The 22602-nt window shown below is 42.6% G+C and overlaps 1 protein-coding gene across 1 annotated transcript; it reads right to left on the bottom strand.

Annotated features, from left to right (window-relative positions):
* Window positions 1-815: 815 nt before the first annotated feature.
* lpcat1 (lysophosphatidylcholine acyltransferase 1) lies at window positions 816-21147 on the bottom strand. The gene is made up of 14 exons (XM_070984850.1): window positions 20912-21147; window positions 12994-13133; window positions 12263-12477; window positions 12060-12172; window positions 11452-11512; window positions 7521-7579; window positions 5489-5523; window positions 5061-5115; window positions 4841-4923; window positions 4595-4720; window positions 3498-3651; window positions 2664-2762; window positions 2446-2587; window positions 816-1886 (listed from the first exon to the last, which is right to left on the bottom strand). Exons 1-14 carry the CDS (start codon window positions 20996-20998, stop codon window positions 1753-1755), a joined length of 1503 nt encoding a protein of 500 aa, XP_070840951.1. The 5' UTR covers window positions 20999-21147; the 3' UTR covers window positions 816-1752.
* Window positions 21148-22602: the final 1455 nt, after the last annotated feature.

The following is a 22602-nucleotide window of genomic DNA, read 5'->3' as shown; positions in this document are numbered from 1 at the left end:
AGAGAGACTGCAGAGAGGCACTGCTCAATGAGCAATTTATATGTTCTCAACAAAGCTTCTTCTTGAGACCCTGAAGGCAGGTCTTAATTGTTAGACGTGATATCTCCACTCCCCCTCTCCCTCTCCTCTTTCTTTGACTGTTTTCTTCTCCCTCCTCCCACCCACCCTCCCTCCAGCTATTAGGAATTGGATTTGGAGCAGAACGATCCATTTAGTCTCTCTCCTCCATCTCTATCCCTCTCTCCCTACTTCCACACCTCCTCTGTAGGTTTCTCTCATCAAAGCCCAGGCTTAATCTGTCTATTTTTACCTGAAGGAATGAAAGGATGGGATGAGGTAATGCTTTTCCTGTCCATCAGGTGGGCAGTGGTGCATGGGCTCTCTAGTGGATATAGCTTAGGGAGCTAGCACCACCATGTGGATTCAGAAAAGATGAAGCATTATGAAAGCAATAGCAGGGAGGCACAGCCTGGAGAAATTTACTGCATGATTACCAAGTGATCAAAGGGAAACATAGATCGTATGAACACTCTACAGCTGAGTAAATAAAGCTACAGACAACATTTTAACAATGGCCTGTTCATGAAACTTAAGAATCATGGACTTTCTTCAAAGAAGTACTGCAATTCAACTTGAGGGAGTCAAAAAGTCAGAATACCTTCAAGTCAATGTGTGAAAGCAGAGCTCCACCTGGTGGACATAGACAGTAGGTGACAACGACACAAAACTGATGGCATTTTATTTGAAAAATAAAACCAAGAAGCTTTGACTTTCGCATTTCACTGAGAAATGAAACATAAGAGGAACATCGCAGTCATAAGTTATTCAAGGTGTCAGTCCTGCGTAAACCTGTGATCAATATTTAAAGCAGCAGAGATATGCACAAGCTCAGGAAACTGAAGTAACAGTATGTGGAATATCTGCCTGTCAGAGGTTTAAAGGAACCTCTTCCATGTTTTTCTTAAAATAATCTTCCTCGAAGATGCAGAAAAACTACTTTTGGAAAACAGTAAGGGCATTCAAATTTAGAAAATATAACATTACTCATCATTTTAGAAAATAAAAACAAACGCATGGTCGGATGATTTGATTGGTATTCAAACAATAATCAAAATACGTTTTTGCAAAGGTTTTTGGTTTGTATATCGATGGCAGTGACACAGCTGCTGGAAGTGTGGAGTGATTTCTCTGGATTACGTGGCAGGTCTTTTGTTTTTGGTGTTCTTACCCAGCACTTCTTCAATAGTTTGGTGTGATAATATCCCAGCATAGTGTGCATCCTGATCCTTTTCACCTGGAATTAGGTTTTCTATGTACACTGATGATGAGCAGCATGTTTGCACAGTGCCTGAGACCAACAACAGTGCTAACCTTCATCACAAAGTCTGTAAAAGGGCTAAAAACACCCCTCCTTTTATCAGCTAATTTCTTAAATATCTGTATTCCATACATCAGTAAATAAACTTAAAATAAATATTTCCAGAGCAGACATGTTTCTTTCTATCATAATGGGGACAAAGGCAAATAAAAAAATCAGAGGAGAACTGAGATAAATGATGGTGCAGAGATTCTGACTCCATCACCTGTGCTGCACCGATCCATCCACACAGATCTACGGTGTTACTCTCCGTCTACTCCTCCTCGTCTACCTGCACTTAAAGGCACAGAGGTGGTGAGCAAGTTGCAGCATATGGAGATGCTGTTGCATCAGATAGAGAAGGTCAACAGGGTAGTTGGGTTTATGTCCAGCCTTCAGTCATCTTTCTTGTCGTTCTGGCCGTTACAGCTCTTCGGTCGGCCGAGGCAGAATCTGCGCGGATGGTCTTTAAAATCGAGGTAATGCTGGACGAAGCGCGGGTGCTGCTCTATAAAATGATGAAGTTCATCTGGAAAAGAGGGGAAAACATAGGAAATTGTGTTGTAAGCATGATTAAATTATAATGCATCTCTTTCATCTTTTGGTTTACAGTACTGGAATCAAGCTTTTTTTTCAAGGTGTGATGTGAAGCATTGTAACATCAGTGTTATTCGTTTCTTCATTTAGAGACATCAGTAGAATTACTATGCTGATTTCATACCATTACAGAGAAAATGAACAGCTTCGTTTTACACTGTGTGCAGATGGGAAATCAGCGGGATTCATGTTAAAAGCAGAAATTGCTTTATAGGACAACGGAGAAACAACTAGTGTACAGAAAGGCTTTGACAGTTTCTAGAAAAGGCAGATGGTGGATGTAAAGGACCCTGGAAAATCAACGACAGACGGTACTTATCCTCTTCAGTGAAGCCAAGAAGAAATCAAATGTGATGCTGACAGCATGGAGGAAGCGGGGACGCGCTGATAGACGCTGTCAATCATCTCCATAATGGTCTCATGTGTACAAAGATGTCACATCATTTTGTGCTGAAGCTGAAAAATGCTTAATGACAAACACTGGGTCTTACCATATGTGATCTTTTCTCTGTCAGGTCTGTCAAGAGATAAAAAGAAACCCGACAGTTCCACCTCTTCCACTCCTAACATGATTTCCAAGATGGTGGCGAGCTCTTCTTCTTGGATTTCCCCATCCTCCTCGCTCTCATACATCTGCACAACAGCACATATTCTCAGTGCTATAGCTTTACACCAATGCCAAAGCAGATCCAACGGTAAAAGCGCTCACCTTGAAGGCCAGTTTGAGGGTCTTCATCGAATCAGAGGGTCGATGAATGGTAGACAGAGCAATAACATAGTGTCTGATGTCTATGTGTCTGTCTCCATGCTGGGAACAAAATCAACTTAGTGAGTAAAAGTGGCAAAGAAAAAAAATATGTTCCCATATGAAAATATCACTTGATGCTTATTAGTGTAAACTCTAGTTTGAAATCAAGTTTATCCAAGCAGTTTGACGCGTGACACCCACAGTATGACACCTATCAGGCTGGAAAGGCTTTGAATCAGTGATACTGTGTGGGAAGACATCGTCTATAGCCTTGCCTTTCTAAATGATCACACAAGAGAACTCAAACTCGAGTCCGGAAGGCCAAAACAACAACTGAAAATGAATAAATTACAATCTGGACACTTACTGATAATTCATTTATTTATTTTAGAAATATTGCAATGATAATTGTCTATAATAATATGAAAATACAGTTTTTAGTCAAATTAATCCAATTAACAAAATTGTAAATGCATTATACTGATTAAATGTAGGTGTTCTTAAGCGTTTAAAAGTTTGGGGGTTTCTTTGTTTCTGTATGATCCATGTTGCCTGGTAATTTTCTTTCTCTATATTTGACCTAAACTTTGAATTTCTGCAGAGCTCAATTTTAGGATCTCAGTCATTAATTTAAAGATTTTATTGCTAAATTGTCCAACACAGCCAGGTCTGTCTCTGAGCTTCATATACAGCTCTCTCTAAAAGTCATCTTGCTGTACACTTTAAATACCTACTTTTATCCTGCACCATATGTGCTCTTTTACCTATTGGTAATCTGTTGTGTTGTGCGTTTACCTGGTCAAAGAGGCTGTGGACTTGTGTGAGTGCGTCTGTAACTGGCCGGTTGACGAACTGGGCGAAGTCCTCCAAAGCCAGCCGCTCTCCCTGCATCTTTCTGGCTCTCCTGGCCTGCTCCTCCAGAACCTCCTCTGTAGTCGCTGCTCTCAGCCTGATCATGCACAGCGCACCAGAGAAAACACAAAGAAGTCACATCATACAATACAGTATTAGTTCCAGATACTGTTAAACTGTGACATATATAGAAACACTGTTTGTCGCCTTCACTTTGGTTGGCCTGTAAACACACCACATACCTATCTACAACATCTTAAACAGTAAAGCAGATAAATGTCTGGAGGAAAAAAATGTGAGTAATGTGTTCATATTCTATTGTCGACACCTAAAGTAGTTTGGCTTGAATTTTGGCCGACGACTTCTTTCTATTTGTAAAAAAAATGTACAAACAATCAAAGATTTATCTGCAACACTTTACTTTCGTCCCATCAAGATGTGCTCTTCATTAAACCTTGACAGATTCCTTGATTGGCTGTTTGCTTTGACATCATTATGACACAGTTTAAGAAATCCACACAGATTAAACCACAAACCATGACTAAAATTATGACTACTATGACATTATAGCTGATTTTTTAGACACATAGCTGAATAAAACTCAACCTTTCTACATTAAATTGCTAGAATTACATTACAATACATAAATGTGGGGAAGAGATAAAAAAAAAGAATTACCTTTGCATGTGAGTCAAATCTTCTGTAATTAACCAAATAGTCACATGATATGCTCACAGATATCTGACAGTTTTCTTATGCTAATGTATCACCTGCATATGAAACCGGTTTGTGAAAAACTGTGGCATTCTTTAAAAATATTCAGTCTTGGCAGAACATTTCTGCTACAACACCAAAACTTTCCTCATTTGACGTTAATTAACTGGTTCATATTATTCTGGATGGGGACGCATCTTCCAGTGTGTCTTTCTGACCTGCCAACCATAGATGTCAGTGCTTCTACACCTTTGGGGCCCCAAAGTCTTGTATCACACCCAGTGCTCACCCAGTCCAACCAGTCAATCCAGTCTCCCTCAACTCACCCCAGGCGGCACACCAGCAGGTTGAACTCAAGCAGGCTGCTGTAGTCATATATGCCTAGCGGGCCCTGCGATAGGCTGATCTCACAGTCATCAAAGGACAGGTCTGTGAGCGGCAGCTCTAGCGCCCTATCAAGTCAGAGGGAAAGTATATGAAGACCTTTCACATGTGTCTGTGTGTTATGAACATCCACAACGAGCATGTGCGTACAGTCTGACGCTCATACATACACGATAACACACGCTTACTTTGCCATGAGCTTCCTGACATTATTGGCAAACAGGGCAGGGTTTTCTTTCTCCTCATCTGATGGAGTGTAAATAGGCAAATACTAAGGAAAGACAGAGAATGTCAGCTTAACTGTGCTGTCCGTTGCATAACAAATATGGAATTACATATATCACATTTATTGCATTAGATGGGGAGTATAGTCAGTTTTACTGACCTCTGGCTGACTAAAGCACTCACCTCTATCTCCATACGGTTATGAGGTTGGCACAGAGTGAGCCACAGGATCTTGAATCTGGAAGACAGAAGAGTTGGCCTTGTAAGTACATGGTGAGACAGTGTCAGGAAGAGAGAAATGGACATGGCAATGACAAGAGTGGACAAATACCACTGGAGATAATGGAGATTTCCCAACAGCATTCTACCATGTTCATTGTTGAGGTTAAACAGGTCACCGCTGTTTGAACTACATACTTATCAGAGGGCAGTAAGAGCTGTGTGTGTGTGCATGTGTGTGTGTGTGTGCGTGTGTGTGTGTGTGTGTGTGTGTGTGTGTGTGTGTGCGTGTGTGTGTGTGTGTGTGTGTGTGTGTGCGTGTGTTTGTGTGTGTACGTGCGTGTGGTGTATCTAAGAGTGTGCGTGTGTGAGAGAAAGACAGAAACACTCACGCTCCGGGACCTTGCCACGTCCATGTAACAGTATCCTGTGGGGAGGAAGGAGTAAGAGGAAACGGCTCAGGACAAACACAAACACAAATGTCGAGAAGTCAAATCCCTACAGCGACTTACTAAAGGGCAGTTCGTTATTTTTCTCTTTTGTGTGTGTCTGTGGGTTCTGAGGATGGCTGAAGACCCACTCACCTTATACATATTATTCATTACAGCTGATTGATGCCTAAACACTGTCCTACTGGTGTGAACTGACAGTATTGCAACACTTTATCGCCAAGATTTCAAATGACACCTCCACGGTTAATGCTGCAGTTCTGTTACACAATAATGCAATTTTCTTTGAAAGGGGAACTCAACAAAAGTCCGTTTACAGGTCCTGGGAAGTACCACTCTCTGTGTGGAGAAACTTGTCTAAGGTCCTGTGGCTCCAGGGGGAGCTATGTGAAGTGTGATAGATTAAACTGGTTCGATCTGGAGGCTACAAAATTTGAACATTTTAAAAGTCTGGGGTTGTGTAGTTATAAAGAAGTGAGGTCAACAGACCTTCGCAACCTGCTCCTCATTTCTGCTTGTGCAGCAGATCGAGGCCACGTTAGCTGCTGCTATCATAACACACCTGAATCTCCAATCGTCAGCAATTGCATTGTGGGCCATGTAGGCACCAGTATATGACAAGGAAGCTGTGTTAATTTTGCAACTTTTTTTCAAACTGCCCATCAATGTCATTGGAGTGCAATACTAAAAGAGTTTAAAAAGAGTTTGAAATTAATGATCAACTAGAACTTCTATTAAATGTACAACACCTATTGTACTGTTAAGATGTAAATTAGGATCCCAAGTTCCCTTAACTGATCTGCTTCCACATACATACATACATACATACATACATACATACATACATATACACACACACACACACACACACACACACACATATATATATATATATATATTTTTTATAAAAACCTCTGGCAAACCACATCAAACCACTTTGGCCCGCGAGCCTTGTTTTGGGCAGCCCTGACCCACATTCATTTGTTCATGTGTAAAAGGGAAAGTCAACAGAACAGTAAACCGCCTAAAGGTTAAATGCAACAATGCATTATTTTCTGCTCTGATCTGGAGTGAGGAAACCAAACAACCTGTGTGAACACATCTTGAGAGCGATAAAACAGCATATAGATAAACCCAGGACCATTCTGATGAAAATCACATTTACAGCAGGACATCTGGGCACTTTCAACTGCTGCTATCGGCTTCTCTTCCTGTTTGCTGGTGTTGCACTTTTGCATTAAAGATCCAGAAAGTTGAATATGTATTGATTTGGCTCGCCAACAATCAGAGTTTTGTGTAAATTGTTTCCAATGTTCTTGGCTGGGGGTAGATTTGTTTATTGTTGTTTCCATTTCCAGTTAAATGAACAGATGGAAACAGATGGAATGGAAATAGTTCTGGTGGTGGTCTGGACAGGATTATACCAAATGTGGACAAGCTAAGCTGTTTGTGTTTGTGTGTGTGTGTGTGTGTGTGTGTGTGTGTGTGTGTGTGTGTGTGTGTGTGTGTGTGTGTGTGTGTGTGTGTGTGTGTGTGTGTGTGGTTAACTGCCCTTTGCTGCCACGTTGTCACTAAAGCACAGTGACTAAGCTCAGCCCAAAGGGAAACAGTTTCAAAAGCTCTCTGGGGAAATGGACAAGAAAAACTAGGTAATAAGAAGTGTATAATTCATGAGAGAGTGAGGAGAGGTGCAGAGAGAGACATGATACCCGTGTGTGTCTGTATGTGTGTGCGCATGTGTGTGTCTGAGTGTGAGAGCGAGAGACTGAGAGAGAAAGAGGGGGATGAAATATCATCCAACTCGAACATGAAGTCACTCAACACAGGAAGGACGCATGCTAACGTGAGGGAAAGAAACCATTACATCACAGGTGTGTGTAGGTCTGTGCACATGGTGTATTCACAGGTGGAGTCGGACAAAGTTTGAACTGTCTCAGTTAGAGGTATGGAAAGGATTAAAAGAGAGCGTGTTTACCAGTTCGTTTGGGTAGCGAAGCACCACAGGCTGCACTGGGAGTCCTGGTATGAAAGCACCTGAGACACACAAGAGAGGAGGGAGGTGGTGAGATGAAACTGTACCGACCCAGTATTTGAGATTTAGTCGGGTACTAGAAGAAGAAGAAAGAAAGAAGAAGAAACGTATTTTATTTTATCACACACACTACATGCACACGCCATGCTTCGTGAAATTATTTCTCCGCATTTGACCCATCCATTGTCCATCCTTCCTCCGCGGCAGACTAGGAGCAGTGGGCTGCCAGCCGACAGCGGCGCCTGGGCACCCAGTTCTTTTTGGTCAGGTGGTGATCTTCTTGCATGTTTTTAGTGGGGTTCTATTTTATGGACGTTACCCCAGGTGAACACGGGGAGAACATGCAAACTCCACACAGAAAGGCCCCTTTCCTCGAGCAGCAGGCACCGAAGGCATGGTGGAGGACACGCCCCCGCCGCCCACAGCGGGAATCGAACCCAGGACCTTCTAGCTGTGAGGCAACAGTGTTGTCACCGTGCCACCTAAATGTATATATACCTACACCACCTATACCACCTACATGTATATATTAAAAGCAATATTTGTGAGACAGAAGAACGTACTGTGCCCTGCAATTGACTGGCGACCGGTTCAGGGTGTACCCTGCCTTCTGCCCAATGACAGCTGGGATAGGCTTCCAGCCCCCCCGCAACCCCGAAAGGGATGGTCGGGTATAGACAATGGATGGATGGATAGAAGAACATACTGGTCTAAGTTGTATACTGGTTTGGATGAGCTCATAACCGCAGGATAACCTCCAGTCCTGGCAGACAAGCTCTCTGTGGAGATTCTATAATGTCCTGCTGATGACAGACGAGCTGATAGAAGCTACATACAGTATTTATTACTGAGCAAAGCCCCATTCAAGCTACAGTCTGGGCTCTGAATAGATGAGAATGGGATAAGAGTATTACTAATGAGAATAAAGCTGAAGGTACAGAGCAACATTAGTATTCATTGGGAGTTATGTTCATGGCCAACCTGATTTTAGCTTTGTTTTGGTCTCCACCAACTCCTGAGGGAAACATTTCGCTCGTTAGCTGCTAAATGCTCCACTGTACTAGCTAGTCGCTAACTTTGTCTGTTTCTGTGCTTATCACAGGCTTTTACCTGAAATGTATGTGGAAACGAGGTTGATGAAAGCAGTGAGATAAAACAGTAAAGATGTGGACCACAAAACCAAAACAATGAGCTGAAAGATGCTAAAATGCTAAATACGCCCGAGGGAAGGGCAGAGACACAGAATAATTCTCTGTGGTTTTACCACTAGTGATTCCTTTCTCATTACTCAACTTTTTCTTTTCCCAAAACTATTCTTTAATACTTATATGGTATAAAATGAGATAAAATGCAATCAAGATATAATCTGTTCAGTGTTCTCTAGAATTTAAGTTATATTAAAAAGTAAAATCCCAAATTAAGCAAAATAAAACAAAAAACATGTATATTATTCATATAGAATCTTTGAATGGACACCCAGAAAGCTAAATACTTAAAACTTACACATGTATTTATGTGCACTATACAATACAATAGGCCAATAGGTCCTGAAGGAAGGGAGAGGCTGGTATCACTTCTGCTTTAACACGACACCTGTGAGGCTGGTGAAGTTAAAAAGTTCCCACAGTAGAGGACATCCTTGTGCTGAATGAAAGAAAACCCCATGATGGAAAATTTAACTTACAACTCTGCGCAGCTGTAATCAACAAGGAACCTCCACCTTTAAACACGGATGACGAGCTAACATCTGATTTTTAACAGAACCATACTGGCCGACATACTGGTCTAGCTGGACATGAGACGGTGACAGAACATGAAGGAGCATGAGAGGGAGCAGTGACTACATCTTCTGAATAATAACGTGAGCATAGAGAGAGTATGGACAGGGAGAGACGGGTGAACGCCAAAATGACAGCTCTATTAAAAGGCCTTTTGAAGACTGGAGGTATCTGCTGAACACGTCATGCACAGGTGGCACCCTGCACGTTAAAAACACAAATACACACACACATATATACACACACACACACACACTGCTGCTTTGTTGGGCCGGGAGCCAGTGAAGAGACATAATTAGAGGAGACACATCCAGAGAGGACTCGTACCACACAGACAGATCAAGTTGGACAAACACACACACGCACACACATTGATACTTCTGTCCTTGTGAGGACACCTTAGCCTAACCTTAACCATCACGACAAAATGCCTAAACCAAACCTAACTCTCAAAACTAAGTCTGAACCCTCAAGCAGCTCATCGAAGGACTGTCCGAAGGCGAGGGCTGGCCAAAAAGTCCTCGCTTTCCATAAAATGTGGTCACTCCCTAAAACCCAAATTGGTTCTCACAAGGATAGCTGTACAAGTACACACACACACACAGTGCGACAAACAGGGCTTACTGGGAATGACAGATTTACAGACTGGAAGAAAGGGGATTAGACAGAGCAGGCAGAGAACAATGGCTGACAGCGTAACACACACACACACAGACAGACACACGCATGTGAGCAGAAAAACATGCTGAAAAAAGATCGGGTGCAACAGTTGTGTGTCGTGTTGAGGTGTCCCTGAGCAGGACACCGAACACAAACCTGCTGGGCCAACGTAAAATGAATTTGCCCAGACATCTATGCCTGGAGCTGGCAGCCGTGCAGTCAGCTTCATGCATAAATAATCATTTACAAGTCCAGGCAAACTAAATGAAATGAATACTGAACAAAGTGCTCACACGCGCTCTCTCTGTTAACACCCTGCTGGCTGGAAATGACCAAGAACCTCAGCCAAATATTGATCTGAGCTGTGGTTTGGACAAATACTGGATGAGCTTCTCCGGAGAATACCATCCACATGGACTGCAGGTGGCTCACATTTTTGGATTATACACTAAAAACTTCCGCCAGTGGACAAAAAAGCTGGGGGGTTTTTTGTTGGTTTTTTTTGCAGTTGAGAAGGTGAGCAAGACTACCCACACCTGCAGTATATGCGAGCAGCTGCAAGTGCCTACCTGTGTGATGTATTGTGCCAATATCAGACCTCACTACTGCACGCTTGATTAATAAGGACATCCCGTCTCTCACACAAAGACAGATACTGCAAATGGGTCAGTTGAGCACAGAAGGTTGGCAGGAACAAGTAAGCGGGATGACGCATACAGTATTACAATTACAATGAGGTGACATTGAGGAGCCGAGAGGAGTCATACAACTAAGACAGCAAATAAGGCTGGAAGCCTTGATCTCTGTGTGAGTCTATACAGCAGTGCTTTTAGCTCAAGGCTAACATCAGCATGCTGACACGCTCACACTGACCGTGCTAATACGCTGATGTTTAGCAGAAGCATAATTACCTTGGTCACCACCTGTGTTTAGTACGCTAACTTTCGTTAACTATCATTTAAAGCAAACTACAGCTGAGGCTGATGGGAATGTCTTTAGTTAAGAGGAAATGTCATTTTTGCAAGTATGGAATAATACATGTGTGTTTTCACCACAATTTCACCACAATAGGGTCATTCAAAATATGAAAGGGTACACACACACACACACACACACACACACACACACACACACACACGTTAGGTTTTCATCACTTTTGGGGACATTACACAGACTTACATTCATTTCTTAGAGACTTACCCATACCATAACCATAACCAATGCTTGGCTAGCCTTAACCTCAACCTTAACCCAAGTCTTCAACCTAAAATTGAATAATTTACATTAAGGGGACATGCATTTTGTCCCCACAATTAAGACGAGTCGTAAGTAAACAAATTTATGTCCCCACAGTGAGAGTAATACATACACGCACACACAGCTACCTTCCACCTGGTTTCATGAGGCCTAAAGCAGGAAGGGGACTGAACACATACCAGCCTTGAATGAGATGAGACCTGACCTGTTGGTGCACGTCCCCTCTGGAAATATCATTATCTGGAACAAACACACATTAAGGTTCTCATTAGGGATGTGAACGCATCAGATTTATGCCATGATCAATTCTGCTTATTGGTTAGATTCTTCATCAGCTCCCTGATCAACTGTAGACGAGCTGGGTCCATCTAAAATGGATGACATGAGAGAATACCTGTACAGCGCTCTTTTTCATCTTGGTTTTCTTAGTCAAAGAAAAAACCTGCCTAGACCTGTTAGTACAACATAGGGTATATACCCACAGTAATGCATATGCTGTGCAGTGGCAGTCATGCATTTGAGTGTCAAATACATGGCATCCCTGGAATTTGCACTCACAGGAAGATGTTTCAGCATAGTGTTGGTGTTTCCAGCCTGATTCGAAATGATCATTTCCAGACCTGAAAGTCAGCACTGCTGTCATCTTTCGCTGTGAAATGAGGCCACTCACTGACTAACTGCATTTATGCTATCACCTTTCAATTCCCAAACAGTGTGAGCTAAGGTGAGATCACTGTTTCTCTGTGCATGTTCTGAATGGCTTTATATGCATTCTCGTGTATGTCACCTGTGGCCACTCCCCTCCAGACTGGGCTCTCCGCTTGATTTCCTCAACAGTCTTTCTTCTGGAGTCCCGATCCGAACGAAACACAAACACCGGCCTGAGGTAGTTGATGAGAGCTGCGAGGACGGAGGTGAAAAGAAAGATTTGAAATGTAACCAGGAACAAGAGAGAAAATACTACACTTAATGGAAATCTGTATGACTCACTGCCCCAGATGGGAATGCTCCTGCTCTCCACTTTGGTGACGATGGAGGACATCGTCAGGCTGCCTGGGATGGCATCAAAGTAGGAGGAGTGAGGTGCCATGGTGAGGATGGGAACTTCAGAGGACGCCGCCCGCTCCCCTTTCACCTTGATCGAATGGAAACCTCCGCAAAACCACATGGCTCGCAAGGCCACTCGCAGACACACGTCCACAAACCTGATGAAGGACACACACGGGCAGTTGAAAGACAAAGACTTGTCCGTCTTACACGTCCTTCACAAATGCTTGTGCAACTACTGTCCAGTGGTGGAATGTAACAAAGTGCAATGGCACAAATCTTAGGCACTTATATACCTGAGATATGACAGAAAACTGTCCCACTTTCCTGCACAATGAGTACTTTTACTTTTGTACTGTTAGTACATTTTGCAAAGAATACTTACATACTTTTACTTAAGTAAGGTTTGGAAAACAGGTCTTTTACTTGTAGTGGAGTATTTTCACAGAGTGGTGTTGCTACTTCTGCTTCATAAAGGGTCTGAATACATCTTCCACCACTGCTACTCTCCCTCTGTGCTTACATATTACTGTAACATGGTGAATTCTGGTTTATACACATTATCCCCAAAAATAACATCCTGCTTTAATCTGATCTTTGCTTTAAACTGTATCTCCTATCGTTGCTGTATATTCATGAAATTCAATCACAACAAATATCCACCACACACACACCTCCTCCACCACGACTGTGGCTCAACGACAGAGTCTGAGCGTCCCAGGCAGGCTATGAAGGCGAAGGGCCACGCAAGCAGCAAGAAGAAGGACATCAGCAGCAGCCGCACCGGAAACACTGTGACAGACATCAGTCCGATCTGACGACACAGAGAACAGAGACACTGTCACCATTCCTCTGCACCTCCACTGTCATTGACTGTACCGTCAGCTTACATTCTGCTGGGTTTTTAGCAGCTGTCAAACAGTCATTACTTGAGCATACTGTACATTCCTATGCATCAAAATAATATGCCGGCACGTCCTGTAGGGTTGGGGGTTGGGGGGGGGGGGGGGCAACACATTCCATCTGCGCCTTCAGGAAGGAACAAACAATGTACAGTATCAGTCACAGTAAGAGTCGTGCTCTTTCCTGCTCAGGAGCCCTGTGGGTTCACAGGCCTTTACTGTATGTAGAATATATGCATGTCTATACATCAGTACTAGTTGCCTTGTGTTACCTACAAAAGGAATAAACCAAGATCTTTGCATTCTTTTACAAGTCCACACACCGTTTACGCTGAATACTGTTTATCTTAATACTTCTAGGTGCAAATTTTTACCTTTAATGCTACTCACAATAGTTTCAGGGGCTCGTTTTCTGATCAACTCTTGGACACGAACACATCACTGCTCTCCAATATCACCCTATCCCATTCTGTATGTATGTATGTGTGTATGTATGTATGTATGAATGTGTGTGTGTATGTATGTATGTATGTATGAATGTGTGTGTGTGTGTATGTATGTATGTATGTATGTATGTATGTATGTATGGAGGAACCAGCAGTGAAACTCTTCGTAAAGTTAATTGTTATTATTATTACAACCCTAGTTACCCAGTTCCAGTTCTTGATAACGCTGAATTTCCCGACTCAATACTATCTAGATACTTGATTGCTGATTCGATCTGAAGCACAATTTATTAGAATTTTTGTTTTCTTTTGTAACTCTTGACCATGGGAAGAAGTTGAATCATACACTTCTAGGGACTGGATATCATGACTCATATTTCCTAAAACAACTCACATCACATGCCAGTCAGTCTTTCTGAGGGTGACTTCAGCAGCATCATTACTTTACTGCATATAAAAGTGACACATTAAATACTTTTCGAAGTAAACGGCTCCACTTCTTGCTCATCAAGCTAATGCCATAAGAAATCAATCAAACATCAAGGTGAGCCTTTAAATTAACATACTTCACATATAACTTGACTGCATATAAAATGTATATATAATTATGTATGTGTACAAATATACATGTATGTGTGTGTGCATGTGTATACTGTACTTCGATCGCCTATCAGGGCCATTTTATGTAGAAACAAAACACGGAGCCAGGGGCGGAAGGTCATATTCAGAAAAAAACAAAAACAAAAAAAAACAGATTGCAGCTGGAGGATCACATCAGTAGCTTCTGATCAACTCCAGAGCTGACATATCATTGAGAAGTAGTACTGCTCGTGATACCGGGATCGGAGCGAGCAGCAGAAACACTTAGCCAGGAATGCTTAACCTCTGGGCAATCCCAACCCATGTGAATAACTGTGCCAGTTTACAATAGTTTATTTGAATTTTGAATATTTGAATTGCCTGTTTCATAACCATCATTGTGAAATGTATCCTTCCTCTGTGGACTTTAAATGCCAGAAGGACATTTGGTTCTTATTTACTGTATTTGGATTATTTGAAATCTTGCTTCTTATCTTTGCCATTTGTCTTTTTTTTCTGTACATGCTTTTGATAAGAATGATGCTCAAACGTATGTAAACAATCCACTTGTTCGGAAACGTAGGGGTTTTCTGGCCGTTTGATGTTATCAAACAAGGGCTTTCGCTTTTGCATAAAACCAGTGAGATTTTACTAAATAAACAGTAAGATAGGAAATATGATCACTCTGCAAACAGTGTACGAGGCTGAGTTCAACCTCAGATCATACAGTACAGCGCTGTGACTGAAATGAAGTGCACTGAGGCCATGAGTGGCACAGCGCAGATCAGAAGTCAGCTGACTGACCTGTCATGCCTTTTCTCTTACTGTGTAATGAGAGAGATGTGGTGAGTGTGTGTGAGTGTTAGCAGGGTCACAAAGTCATGGCCTTCAGTGTAAATTCAGACTGTGTGACATTTTAAGCCCCTTCCTCCCCTTTGCCCAACCTCGGGTTGATCTCTTCATCCCGCACTTTCATCGTGCTCCCTCTTTCCCCTTCTCATCAACCTCCCGGCCTGCCTCACAGTAATCTGCAGTCCCAGAGGAATTTGCTCTCTGTAACCATCCATGCATCCATGCATCCATGCATCCATCCATCCATCCATCCATCCATCCATCCATCCATCCATCCATCCATCCATCCATCCATCCCTCCCCGTGTTTATTTGCTCAGCTGCACCTTCATTTATCATGCTGCTCTCCCTTCAACTGTTTTCCTCCTACTTTGCATTGATGTGCTTTCTGTGACCACTCTTGGGAATCGTATCTCACCCCTTCCCATCCTCTCCCGCCTTTCCTTTCTTTTCCTGCGTGCGTCTCTCCCCCCGGAGGAGCCCAGGTGCACACTGCAGGGCAGTATTAATAAATAAACAGTAATGGGGGTGATTTATGATGCTCTAACCCCTCTCCCTGCCTCACCACCCCCACGGCTGACACACAGTGCACTCATCATCAGAGCTTAACGAATCCATCTGGGAGGATCCGCTGACATTTTCTCAGGAGGTGGCATGAGAATGAGCTGGGGCGGGGTAGAGGGAAGCCATTTCTAGTGTTTTATGGGAGTACTGGTTCATCCACAGCTGACGGTTTGAAATTTGCTATGAAAATACGGCTCTGCACTGCTGGGCTTACTTGCACCACAGATCTTCTCTCTAATATAAAAGTAGCTTAAACTTTTATGCTCGGAGTGCATAAAAAGCCGACTGCTCAGTCGGAGATGCAGGTGTGTTATGCTAATAACGACATTGCTGGAAGGAATTTATCAGATTTCAAGACTTTAAATTTTTAAGACTCAGCTCAGGATTCCTATTAAATGTTCTTTCATCCTACTTCTTTTCATCACAGGTTATTCTTACCTCAATTTTCTGAGGTCACTTTTTATTTTTCAATGCCTCTTTCCGCTCTGACTTTTTCTTTTATAATTCCACTTGGTCACAAAGTCTTTGTCCACCAGACAAAGACTTTTGTCTGAAATATGCTTAGCTTGGTCTCATTCATATTTTCTGTATCGAGTCAATATTGAATATTTTCAGTCTCCACAGGGTTAAAGCAGTTTAAGGCTAATTATGATGAAAAATCACATGATTTTTGGGGACTATTTCACTTTAATCTGATTTACCTTAATACCTTATGAGTTGTAAGTGTGGTATTATACGTAAGTGACATCATAAAAGGTACAAAGGCACAAAGAAAACGTCCCATTGTCTACTCCAGATGACCAAATAGCAGCAAATGTCTTTTGGCTTGAGGGGAAAGTTCAGTGCTTTGTCAGCCCATTCTGTTGTCTGTTAAATATTCAGGAGGCTGGGAAGGCACGATGGTCCAACTGTCTCCAAATACACAAACAAACACACCTTCTGCACGTGCATATGGCAACATTAAATCTGTCACGGACCATTAACACAGTGAGTCACTCAGCCCATCCTGCAGCTGGGTACATCTGCTTTCTTAACACACACACATACGCACAGCCTAAGTATGGCAACATTATTTTATCAAATCTATTAGTTTTAATAAATAAACCTTATTTGAAATACCTGACTGAATCATCTGAAGTGTTTTCTTTGAAATTAGGAAACTGTTGACTCGATACAACACAGAGATATAAACATGATGAAACAAGTTCATTCTTCTTCTGTCCTCCTGCTACACAAAGAATTGGACCAACTGAAATTTTGACATGATGATGGCAAAGCCTTTACAGTTCATACTCTGGGGACCAAGACTGTCTTCGCAGAATATGACTGCAATCCACTCAATAGTTATTGAGATGCTTAAATAAAGAAACAACAAGGTCAGCCTTCTGATGGCACTGGAGAAAAAGTCAGAAGATCACCAGAGTCATTAGAATACATCATCTGGGAGCAACTATATAAAATTTGGACCACCAACCCACCACAACATGTCAAGCAGACCTGTTGGTGGCGCTAGAGGAGAAATTAGAGAAGTCAACAGATGGAAACGCAGTACAACAGAGGACGATGTCACTTGCTTTTGGGAGGAGAACGGCAGCACAGCGCTCTGTCTTTTCCAGGCTGAAGCATGCTTCATCTTGATTCAGACGAACACATCTGAAAAGTTGTTTTCAGCCCTGCACTGACACACACGTTTCCACAGCCGTGCCACAGAACACCCAGCTCCCCTGTGCAACGTGACCCAGCACACTTTTAACTGCTCCGTATGCCCTGTGGTGAAGGCTAATTGCCCTGAGTTAAATTGTTTTCAATGAGCCAAAGGGAGTGTGCTCTGATTTCCACATGGGAGCCCTGAAAGCAGTCCACCGCTCCTTCTGTTTGTCATGTTGCTGGTGTACAGGTTCAGTCTGTGTGTTAGGCAGGGGACAAGCTACTTGTTTGAAGTAAGGACAAGCAGTGCAGCTAGTCCAAGAGAAAGATACACACTATTAAGACATTATTTTAATATTTAATATCTAAATTAAATATCTAATATATGTAAGGCCCCTATTTTCAAACAGCCACCATATATGTGCTAATTTGCTTTTTTCCATCAGGAAGATCTGCTGAAAATTCTACATTTTTAAATCTCAGTGGTCACAATGTTTGATGAAAATAATTTCCCTGCTTCATGTGAATAGATTCTGCCAACTGATTCTCTGCTGTCCACCCTCACTTTCACTCCTCTCCCAATTTGATGAATAAAGGCTTTATTTCGACCAAACAAGAGTTGCATTTGTTTCTGCAGAGTTTGAATGAAGTGAGCTTTACGATGATGAAATTACAGTTTCTGTGAATGGAGTCTGGTGGCTTCCGCGAAGGGATCTTACTCTTTAGCAAAAAGGTATTTCTGGAGGGAATCTTTTCCATAATGTTGTCAGACGCTAAGAATAACACTCCGAGCCTGTCAGCAGCAAAAAACAAACACGTTTAGCGGATGTACATTGATGGTGTGCAAAAGCCCAGAGGGATTACACTGCAACCCGTTTTGAGGCTGCAGGCTGCAGCACTCTCGTTCAATACTGGACCAATTTTAAAAAACTGTTGACCCCATTAGTCACTTAGATACTAAACATGGGAAAATGTGTTCAATAAACACAGATAATATTTGACCGAAATTCAGCCGTTGTCCCATTAAAACCTTCTAGGACAAGTGGACCAGCACAGAAACTGTGATCGGTGCACCAGTAGATTAGGCTGAAATAGTGAAATAGCCAGAAATCTCATTACATATACCATTTCTCTAGAATTATTTGAGATATTCATCGAGATTGCAGAGGGGTCCCAATCCAGTCTCTGGACATTGCAGCCCTACCCAGTGTCACAGGTATTTTGTCTGCAAGCTGGTGAGTTGGCAGCCACGTCTGTATGATGTTCACTGTTCAGCAATGTGTGTGACTCAGCTGGACTGAGCGCCGCTGTCTTTCTGTCCCGTTCACTTGCTGACCTAGTTGGTCTACAGTCCTGCTGATCACGTTTGCTGGAAGTTAAAAAAAAAAAAGGGTCCAGGATGACCAAGAGCCACGGGGACGAATGTGCGTTTGTATCAAGCAGGACTTGTTTTCTATATATGACAAACCCAGAGGTTCAAAAACATATGCATACCATGAAAAACACACACCCTGCAGTCATTTAGATCTAAAGTCTATGGCACTTAATAAGTGTAGTTTTTCCCCACTTTTTTTTATTTTGAAACACTGAAACAGGACATATGGAGAGAGCAACAGGAAAAAAAGTGAAATTTTTGACTGCATGGGACTGTGTGTATGCGCCTAGATGTTTGTGAGGTGGAAAAACACACCTCACTGCCACATTACAAGCAGGCAGAGGGAGGTGTGAAGCAGACACAGACACACATGGTCCAGGTTACATTCGTTGGGCTGCTGCTGTCATCGCAGACACACAACTGTTTACAATCCGCCGCAAACTCAGACACGTCCCAGTAAACCCACTCTTCCAGCAAGTGTAGTTACAGCTTCGTGGAAGCCAAACTGAACGGGTTAGAAGGTCTTTACAGAGGCATGTTTATAAAGCAGGGTGTACTGCAGTCAAAGCATGAAAATCCAGAAAGGAATAAAGGCCGGGGTTAACCATTTTTTCAGTGGAATGTGATTGTTGGGGACAGACAGTGCCAACATAAAGGCCAATTTCCTGACATTTGAGCATTGCACGTTTCGCCTTGAATGAAAAGCAGGCACCTCTTGGCTCTGGAGCTTTGGAGAAACAGATAAACCTAGTGGGGCAGAGCAGAGGAAGCACAGTGTACTTCCTCCTCTTGTCTGATTGTGTGACTTGCTTTCAGCGCAACTTGTTCTATGGACTTCATGCCACCTTCATTACAAACTCTGAATTTAAAAAACAGTATTAGATTTGTATAAAACTAGATGAAATTAGTCATTTAGTTGGTCCATTGAAGCACATGAGCAGCGGACAGTTAGCAGACCACACCACTCACTAGGCATGAGAGCCTATTGATCCATTGGTTGATTGATTAGGATGCATTTCTGACAGACTGCCGTTCTCAGGCAGCGAGAAAAACATTGATTTCAGTGGTTGATTTAGGATGTAGCCAGAGCTGAAGCGGAATAACACACCCAGCACCTCTGTGTTCATGTTTGGCCTGGAGCACACACCTTGCTTCAACAAGCACTTAAACAGCCGTATTTGTACCCGCACTGTATTTGAGTATCAGTCTGCAGGTCGGCGTTCCCACCTGAAGGAGGCCGAACTGGACAGACCCTAACACTGACTTGACTTTAACCTGACCCACGCCATCAGCCACTCTTCCAACACCCTTCTGGAAACTGATCCTTTCTAATTAGGACTATCTGAGCACGCATGAAACTTGGCTAGCTGTCAGCTTGTTTACCCCTGTGCTAACAGTGTAAACACTGTGTGCCTGCATGTGTGTTTGTGTGTGCACACTGGATGAGCTGAAGGACACAGCCAGAAACAGTTAAGTGTAGACTGGCAGAAAGAGCATTTGGGAGGAAATCAAGTGTACAGTATGTTAGCACATGTCAAAAAATGCACTGCTTGCAGTTGTTTTGGACTGAGCTTCCAGCTGTCTTCAGGTGCGCAGTTAAAAATCTCATGCAAATGTCTCGCATGCAAATTGGGTCGATCAAGATTCAACCCTGCTGGATCCATCCAGTACAATGTGGGGTAGTGGCTGGTCCCATCATGACGCCACAGGTCTCAGATAACACCTACAATGGAGCATATGGGGCAGCACGGCGGTTACAGGTGACTGATGACCCAAAAATGATACACGTGAAACCTAAAACTCTTGTTTCCCATTTGATTCCCTCCCAAATCTGAGCTCAGCGTGTTGATCTTAACTCTATAGACATCACTGATCATAATGAGGGCTCAGCAGATCTGTATTGGCTCAGCATGAACTGTTTTATTCTTTCAATTATTTGTTGAGCATCCATTGAGGACCACTTAAAGATGCTCTCTGTTGTCACTGACCACAACCAGGAAAACATTGAGGAACATTTCCTCGATAGTCAGATGGCTGCTTCACTGTTTTCCAATGTTTTCTTTTTTTATATATATAAAGTTTACAAATTCTATCACCAGAGTGTAAACTAACCCACAACACAGGCCGTAACACAAGTGCGGTTACAGTGCAGTACATTCAATATAAACACTACAAAAAGATGGGGCTCAACAAAAGATAATTTATCAAGCCTTATCTCCTTGTCTTACCTTTATTTTTTCTGCCATGGTGAATTTCAGCTTGTGGACGAAGGGGTTTTTACCCACTCTGGCGGGGCGACAGTGTGATGACTTCATTGCTGACGACTTGACGCCCTAAAAAGAAAGAGAAGAGTCGAGACCAAAATGTCCCGTAATGTTTACTGAGCTCGTTGTTTTATGGAGGAGTTTTTGCACGTCTTGCTCAGCAGTCAGTCCACCTTGCTGTGAGTGGAGGGGAGAGTCATGCTGGGCGGAGAGGAGGGATCGCTTAGAGCAAGCGAGCCAGATGGAGAGATGTGACTTCCGGTTGTAAAGTTCAAAATAGTTCCTGTGACTGTGGCGAGCGTTAGGACGGAGCAGCCTGTTTAGTGTTAAAATACCAGCGGTCTAAAATATCGCCAGCATTGTCATACATCGCTACTTTGCTTCATCTTCAATGTGTCATCGGGAAGTTCGTGTTATATTCTGTAATACACGTTTATTTTACACTCAAACATTGGCGCATACTGTGCTGAACGCCATGTTCGTGCTTTTATTTTGAAAGCGACAAGCAAATCTGAAACTTGGTGGCACATGCACACACGCGCTCGTGTCATAATGTTTCCATATAAAAGTGCCTAATCCAGTAAAATAAAATCAGCTTTAAGTCACTACAAATACAACAATAAATCTCTGGAAAAACGTTCTGTAGAAACTAGCAAATTAATAGCAGACTACCAGCAGCGTCCCAGAGCCCTGAAAATAGAGTAATGTGATTTAATTAAATGCAGAAACACTTAAGTCACACAACCAAGTGACTATCACACAGACTCATATAACACACAACCAGGAGAAGATGAAGATGATATGGTGCGACTGTCTGTGGAATGTGTGTTGGAGATGTTTGGGGTGATTTGCTCTCAGTGGGACTCAGTATGCATTTGAAGTCCAGTTTCCTCCTGCATTTGATCCACCCATCAATTTCTGTGTGTCTTTTATTTCCAGATGACAGCAGCTTCCCATTTAATAAACACACTCTGTTGTGTCTCAAAGCCACAGATGCCAGGCCGACATTGTTTCCTGTTCTCTGTATGATGGGATTCTGCATGTAGGGTAACATGTTTTTAGCCAAACAGGAAACCTCTTGCATTTTAGTGAAACGCCTTTGAGTAGTGGCAAATATTGGATTAATGTTATCCTGCTGGGCTCTCTTGAAGTTATTTATACAAATATTAACGTTGAATTACATAAGCGCACATACGCAGGTGTTTTGTTGCTCCATCAGTAAATATTAACCATGTAGGAAATCTTTTCATGCTGGGTGGCACTTGTAGGCTCAGTGTTTGTTGTCAAACATCTTTCAAACCAGTCAGGTTCCCATGGCTGCACAGCTTGCATGTCAAAGACTGTCCATACTGTTGGGTGCATTGGGTTTTGTCTTTCAGAAATGATCCAATAATGCAAAAGTCAGCCATAGAATTTAAGATGAGCAGCTTGTTCCTGAGACGGCCTCAGAAGTGTGCAAGCCTGCTAACTTTTCAACAAGAGGCTCTGTACAGTTTTTGTGAGTCACTATTGTAAAGGCACTGATAAATAATACTGATCTATACAAACCACGTGGTGATAGGGACAATTCACAATATGTAGGCCGTGAATAAGAGCGTGACGTGCAGGCTGGATCCTGTATTCAAGAAGCATAGACTTTGGCTCCCTCTTGTGGA

Source organism: Chaetodon trifascialis, chromosome 17 (genome assembly GCF_039877785.1).
Source record: "Chaetodon trifascialis isolate fChaTrf1 chromosome 17, fChaTrf1.hap1, whole genome shotgun sequence".
NCBI lineage: Eukaryota > Metazoa > Chordata > Actinopteri > Chaetodontiformes > Chaetodontidae > Chaetodon > Chaetodon trifascialis.
This window is presented reverse-complemented; position numbering and strand designations above follow the sequence as displayed.

Coding starts and splice junctions, on each gene's coding strand:
- lpcat1 (XM_070984850.1), bottom strand. CDS start 20,998: ATGAAGTCATCACACTGTCGCCCCGCCAGAGTGGGTAAAAACCCCTTC. Junction 4,924..5,060: donor ATAACCGTATGGAGATAGAG/GTGAGTGCTTTA, acceptor GTCTTTCCTTAG/TATTTGCCTATTTACACTCC. Junction 3,652..4,594: donor CTGCTGGTGTGCCGCCTGGG/GTGAGTTGAGGG, acceptor GTGCATGATCAG/GCTGAGAGCAGCGACTACAG.